The 7,211-nt window shown below is 27.0% G+C and overlaps 2 protein-coding genes across 2 annotated transcripts in view; one reads left to right on the top strand and one right to left on the bottom strand.

Annotated features, from left to right (window-relative positions):
- Positions 1–1,906, bottom strand: part of DICPUDRAFT_149124 (uncharacterized protein) — a gene marked incomplete at both ends in the record, with an annotated part of 3,211 nt that extends 1,305 nt beyond the window's left edge. The window contains 2 exons of the mRNA XM_003285201.1: positions 25–1,305; positions 1,384–1,906. Coding sequence (XP_003285249.1) covers positions 25–1,305; positions 1,384–1,906 — 1,804 coding nt within the window. The remainder of the gene's footprint in view (positions 1–24; positions 1,306–1,383) is intronic.
- Positions 1,907–2,902: 996 nt separating this feature from the next.
- ABCG34 (uncharacterized protein) lies at positions 2,903–7,161 on the top strand (the record flags this gene model as incomplete). The annotated part of the gene is made up of 6 exons (XM_003285223.1): positions 2,903–3,090; positions 3,168–3,292; positions 3,379–3,650; positions 3,730–4,718; positions 4,788–6,718; positions 6,788–7,161. The coding sequence occupies 6 exons, from the start codon at positions 2,903–2,905 to the stop codon at positions 7,159–7,161; spliced, it is 3,879 nt and encodes a 1,292-aa protein (XP_003285271.1).
- Positions 7,162–7,211: the final 50 nt, after the last annotated feature.

Raw genomic sequence — 7,211 nt, 5'->3', positions numbered from 1 at the left:
TGATTTGATGCTGTGTGTATTCACTAGTGTTTAATTTTCTCTTTTGGTCAATTAAATATTTTATATAATTTGGTACTTTTGTAACATCTTGATGTAATAGCATTGATCTATAATTTGATTGAAGATATTTTGATGTTCTACTATGATGAAAAACTGTTCTATTATCTTGTAATAATTTAATAAAGTTTGCTCTACTGAGATTAACAGGTGCATTTATTAAAACTTGATTTTCTTCTGTGGTCATCTGTGGCGATTTTGCTTTATATGGATTTAATGCCATCATACCTGAGACTTCATCTGCTGTATCTTGATCCAAAAGCATTGCTTTCCATCTTTTTTCAATTTCTTCTGCTGTATATGATTTTGAAAATTCTTTACATTTTGCAATATCTTCAAATGAGTGGGCAAATTGAAGGCTTTCGATCAAAACATAATCATCATGAATTGTCCAAGCGCCACGAAGTGAGGGTTCAGGTTGATGGTATCTAATATAACGATTGTGAAGCTTTTCTAATTTCTTTGAAGTTTTGAATAATTTATTCTTTGGATGATCGCTCTTCAAAATTCTTGGTTTCTTTAAATTTAAACTGGATGAATCTTCAGCTAAACCTGAAATACCTCCTGTACTACTATTCAAACTGAAACCATTGGATCCGCTTGCTGACTGACCAAATAAACTTGGAGATTGAAATTGTGGAGTATCTGGGCCTATTGCTTGACCATTCATCTGCAAGTATCTATAAATTAAATCATTTGAAAAAACTTGATTTTGTAATAGTTGCATTTGTTCAAACTCTGTATTTTCTTTTTCACCTGTTCCCAATAAAGTTTTATTCTTCCTAATCTCTGCATCGACCTGTGATTCGTATTCATTTAAAAATGTGCTGCTTGGGTTCTTTGATAAAAATTGTTCGAAATCTTCTTTTTTTGGATTGATTTTTTCTTTTTTGATTATTGGTGTTTTTTTCTCTAATGGATCTTTTTTGGGTGCTCCTTTTCTTTTTGGTGTAATTGGTAATGGAGGTATTGGTGCTTCATTAGTTGAGGTCGATAAACTGATGTTATTTATTGAAATACCACTATTATAAACAACTCCATTTGCTGCTGCTTCTCTTTCTCTTTCTCTATTTTCCCTTTCTCTTTCTTTTTCACTTCTCTCTCTTTCTTTTTTCTCTCTTTTTTCTTGCCTTAGAATCTCTTTTTCTTTTTGTCTTTCTCTTTCTCTTTCTTTTTCCAGTTCTTTTTCTCTTCTCTTCTTTTCTCTTTCAAGCTCTTTTTCTTTTCTTTCTCTTTCCTTCTTTCTTTCTTTTTCTAATTTATTTTCTTTTTTTTCTCTTTCCTTTTCTTCTTCTGTTTTCTTTTCTTTTTTAGGTTTCCTTTTACCTTTTGAATATTTTTCATCATCTTCTTCATCCTCATCATCATTATTATTATTATTATAACTATTATTTAAATAATATTCTGAATCATCTTTTTCAAAATCATCGATTGATTTAGATTTGGTTAATTTTTTATCTTCTTTTTTTGGTGTTTTTAGTTTTGTAGTTTCTCTCCTTTCTTTAATTGGTGTGGTTGTAGTATTTGACGGTGGTTGTTTGATGCTAAGATTTGGTTTTTGTGGTATATTTGATTTTGAAGAAGATAGTGACGATCTAGATGCCGTAACCATTTGCGGTGATGATAAAATAGCATGTTTGGGTGGTTCTATTTTCGATCTTTTTATTGGAGTTCCTTCATTACTGTCGCAAGTTGTATCACCATGTGATTCCAATGAACCTTTACCTAAAACTGAATTATTTAATGAATCGGTAATACTATCGTTGCTGCTATTGTTATTGTTATTGATATCTGAGTCTTCATTTTTTATTGATGAATCTTCATTACCATCTTTTTCTATTTCGTTCATAATATAAATAATTTCTAAAGACCGTCGACGAAAAAAATTGTATGGCGAAAAAAAATACAAATGATAACAAAAATAAAAAAATTAATATTTTAGATTAACAAATTAAAAAAGAAAACAAATAATTAATTTTATCTTTTCATTAATAAAAAAAAAGTTATTATTATTACTATTATTATTATTTTTCAAAAAAAAAAAAAAAAAAAAAAAAAAATATAATTATAAATAAAAAAAAAAATAAAAAAAAAAAAAAAAAGATTTTTTTTTTTTTTTTTTTTTTAATTTTTTTTTAATTTTTAATTTTTTATTTTTACTTTTATTTTCATTTCAAATTAATTTATATTAATCATATGCTGCTGTCAATTTGACAAGCACACTTTTTTTTAAAAACTTTTTTTTTTCTATTTATTGTTGCTGTTTATTTTTATATTCATATCTATATATCTATTACAAATAAATAATAATTTATTTCATATAAAAATAATGTTATTACTAATTTTCATAATCACATAAATACGTTTTATTTTTTATTTTATTTTATTTAATTTTATTTTATTTTATTTTTTATTTTTTTAATAAAAAAATTTATACTATTCTTCGAATGGTCAAATGGATTCATGGAAGAATAAAAACTAAAATCGAACTTTTAACCAGTTTTTTGGCCAACCATAATTAAAAAAATCTTGGTTTTTTAGTTTAAATTTAGTTATCCACATAAACATTGATATTAATAATTTGCAATAAACATAAAAAAAAAATGAAAAATAGTTTCAAAATGAAATAAAATAAAATAAAATTTTTTTTTTCTTTACCAAAATTAATAATAGAACAGTTATTTTAAAATAACAAATTCTATTATATTCTACAATTTTTTTTTAATTTTTATTTATTTTTTATTTCTAATTCCATTTCTTTTTTTTTATTTTTTTCCACTATTTTATTTTATTTATGCATTACTATAAATAATTTATAAATATTATTATTTTATATTAATAAAACATGGAAAATTTTCATACTAAAGGAGATAGTAATGGAATCACAGTAAATGCTTTAAATTTAAGTTCTTCAGTTGGTCATGAGGGAAAAGATAAATTAGTTATTTTAGATAATTTAAATTTTTATTTAAAACCTGGAACTCTTACTTTATTATTAGGTTCCCCGGGATGTGGCAAAACTTCACTCTTTAGGTAAATAGATAATAAAAAAATAATTGTAAAAAATAAATATATTAATAAATATTAATTCAACTTAATTTAAAACATAGAGTATTATCAAATCAATTACATGGTGAAAATGTAACAGGAACTCTTTTGTTTAATGGTGATTATATCAATCCAGTTAATCACCATAAGAAAATATCTTATGTTAATCAGGAAGATTATCATATGGGTAAGTCATATCAATTTCTTACAATATATAATTTAATAAATATTAATATTTTTTTTCTTTATCATAAATAAAATCCCAATCTTTAGCATCCTTAACAGTTAGACAAACTTTACAGTTTAGTGCTGATTGCCAGATAAATAAATGTAAAGAAGAAAGAAATAAAAAAGTTGATCAAGTTATAGAGTTGTTGGATTTAGAAAAGCATCAAGATACACTTGTTGGAAATGAGTTTTTGAGAGGTATTTCCGGTGGCCAAAAGAAAAGAGTTACAATTGGTGTAGAGATTGTTAAAGATAATAGTGAGATATTTCTAATGGATGAAATTTCTACAGGTCTTGATTCTACAACCACTTTTGAAGTAAATATTATAACCTAAATAACACACTAAATTAAAAATATTATACTAATATTTTCATTTCTAACAATTATCTTTATAGATTATAAAAAAATTAAAAAAACTTGCAACAGAAGAGAATAAAACATTTTTAGTTTCATTACTGCAACCTGGCGTTGAAGTTACAAATTTATTTGACAATCTTTTAATTTTGGCACAGGGCAAAATGGCATATTTTGGTCCATTAGAGGATGGTATTGGTTACTTTGAAAGTTATGGATTCAAGCTTCCACTTCACCATAATCCAAGTGAATTCTTTCAAGAAATTATTGATGAGCCAGAATTGTATTATAATCATCAAGATCCGGTTCCGCTCAAAGGTGCAAGTGATTTCAGTAATGCTTTTTTAAATTCAGAACACTACCAAAATCTTGTAACAGAGTTAAACACCCTTTCAAATATATCCACACCTTGCCCAGTGAGTACAACTGCAAACGGAGTTGGTATTATTGAATCACCATATTACATATCCCATTTTAGACAAAGCTATTTAACTTCATTAAGGGCTTTTAGAATGCTATCAAGGAATCCAATCGCAATATATATTAGAATTATCAAGTCTGTAGTTGTTGGTTTAATGCTTGGGTCTCTGTATTATGGTTTAGAAACAAACTATACTGATGGAAATAATAGATTCAATTTATTATTCTATTCATTGTTATTCATTGTATTTGGTGGTATGGGTTCAATTAGTGTGTTCTTTGATCAAAGAGATGTCTATTACTCTCAAAAGGATAGAAAGTACTATCATCCATTTGCTTATTTTTGTTCATTAACTGCATTAGAAATTCCTCTGTCTGCTTTGGAGGCCATTCTTTATTCTACTCTTGTCTATTGGATGTGTGGTCTAAATCCAAATGGATGGAAATTTATTTATTTTCTTTTAATCATTTTTGTATCAAATATTTTTTCAAATACATTCTTTAAAATGGTATCATCATTTTCCCCAAATTTTTTCATCAGTAGTCTTGCTGCTCCAATGCTTATTGCTCCATTCATATTGTTCTGTGGGTTTCTAATGCCTAAACCAAGGTAGTTATTACATATAAGCTTATTTTTTTCTAATTTTTATATAACTTATTAATATTATTTTTTTAATAGTATTAAAGGATGGTGGATATGGATGTATTGGGCAGTACCAACCAAATATATGTTTGAAGGTTTAATGTCAAATGAATATCATAATGTTAAATACTCGTGTACTGAAAATGAATTATTGCCACCAATGAATGATAGGTTGTTATATTTAAATTATTCAGATGGAGGTTATGGCGGTGCCCGTAGTTGCCCATACAATAGTGGTGATGAATATCTTAAACATTTTGGTATGCCTCAAAACGGTTGGTTTAAGTGGGTAGATTTATTAATATCCATTTCATATACTTTTGCAGTATTGTTTTTGCTTTACTTTTTCTTAAAAAGAGTTCATTACGATTCAAGATTAATGAAGAAAGAAAATATAGACAATAGAAAAAAAAGAATTGAACAACAAAAAAAGAACAGCAATAAAGAAATTAAATCAAAACAGATTAAAGAAGTGGACCTTTCAATTTTAAATCAAACCAATTCCACAATCAATGAATCTGGCAGTTATTTAAAATGGGATAATATTTACTATGAGGTTCAAGTAAAAAGAAACGATGGTAAAAAAGAAAAGGTTCAATTATTAAAAGGTATAAATGGCTATGTTAAACCAGGTATGTTATTGGCTTTAATGGGCCCCTCAGGAGCAGGTAAGAGTACCTTACTTGATGTTCTATCCGATCGTAAAACTGGCGGTAAAATGAAAGGTGAGATCACTATTGATGGGAAACCAAAGGGTAATAGCTTCACTCGTATTAGTGCTTATGTTGAACAGTTTGATATTCTTCCACCAACTCAAACTGTTAGAGATGCCATTATGTTTAGTGCACTCTTGCGTCTATCTTCGAAAATGTCAAAAGAAAGTAAAATTCAATTTGTTGAATATGTGATCGATATGCTTAGCCTTCGTAAAATAGAGAACAAAATTATTGGCTCTGGTGAAAGTGGTTTATCTATTTCACAAAGAAAACGTGTAAATATTGGTATAGAATTGGCCTCAGATCCTCAATTATTATTCCTCGATGAACCAACATCAGGTCTCGATTCATCATCTGCTCTTAAAGTTATGAATTTAATAAAAAAAATAGCTTCCAGTGGTCGTTCTGTTATTTGCACTATACATCAGCCTTCAACAACAATATTCAAGAAATTTGACCATTTATTGCTCTTAAAAAAAGGCGGTGAGACTGTTTATTTTGGTCCAACTGGTGAATCAAGCCAAACTCTGTTAGATTATTTTTCAAGATTCAATTTAATTTGTGATCCATTAACAAACCCTGCCGACTTTATTTTAGATGTTACAAATAATGACAAGTTTGATGCAGTTTCATCGTTTAAAGAATCTGATATCTATAGCTCAATGATTCAAGTAATCAAAAATAAGGAACTAATCAATACTTCACGTTTAATTGAAGATGGTGAAAAATACTCCTCAAGTTCGAATATCCAGTTCACTAATTTATTAGTTAGACATTGGAAAGGTCAAATTCGTCGTCCATTTACTCTAGGTGTAAGGTTGGGTATGTCTTTGATGCTGGGTATTGTTTTGGGTACATTCTTTGTTAGGATGGATACAAGTCAAAAAAATATTTTCAATAGAATGTCATTATTGTTTTTTGGTCTAGTTTTTAGTGGAATGACAGGAATGTCATTTATTCCAGTTGTAACAACTGAAAGAGGGGTATTCTATAGAGAAAAAGTATCTGGAATATATAGAGTATGGGTATTTGTAGCTTCTTTTCTTTTGACCGATTTGCCTTGGATTTTAATTAGCTCAATTTTATTATCAGTGCCTGCTTATTTTATTTCTGGTCTTTATTTAACAGAACATGGCTCAAGTTTCTTTTACTATAATTTTGTTTTATTTACAACATTCTTAAACTATCAACTATTGGCAATTTTATTAGCGATTGTTTTACCAAATGACGAAATCTCAAATGCTTTTGCTGGTATGTAATTCTAAATATTTTTTTTTTGCTCTCATGTTTTATTAATATTTTATTTTATTTAACCTTTAGGTATCTGTTTAGCTATTTCATGTTTGTTTGCAGGTTTTATGATTCCATTGGGAAGCATTGCAAAGGGTTGGAAATGGTTCTGTTATTTAGATTTTGTAAAATATCCATTAGAAATGATTATGGTAAACGAGTTTAAACATTTAACTTTTGAATGTCCAAATAATAAAGATGCAGTTGAAATCAAAGTTCCTTTTGAAAACAAATACTTTTCAAAATTCTATTGCCCAATTCAAGATGGAAAGGATGTATTACAACAATTTGAAATGGATCAAGATAATCTTTATAAAAATATCCCAATTATATTTTCATTCTCAATTATTTTTATATTTTTTATTTTTATAGGTTTAAAATATATAAAATATCAAGTAAAATAAATATTTAAAAAAAAATTTATGGATGTTGGAATTTAAAAAAATATAGGTAT

The sequence above is a fragment of the Dictyostelium purpureum genome (assembly GCF_000190715.1).
Source record: "Dictyostelium purpureum unplaced genomic scaffold DICPUscaffold_41, whole genome shotgun sequence".
Taxonomy (NCBI): Eukaryota; Evosea; class Eumycetozoa; order Dictyosteliales; family Dictyosteliaceae; genus Dictyostelium; species Dictyostelium purpureum.
The sequence above is the reverse complement of the archived record's forward strand: the minus strand, read 5'-3'. Positions and strand labels throughout refer to the sequence as shown.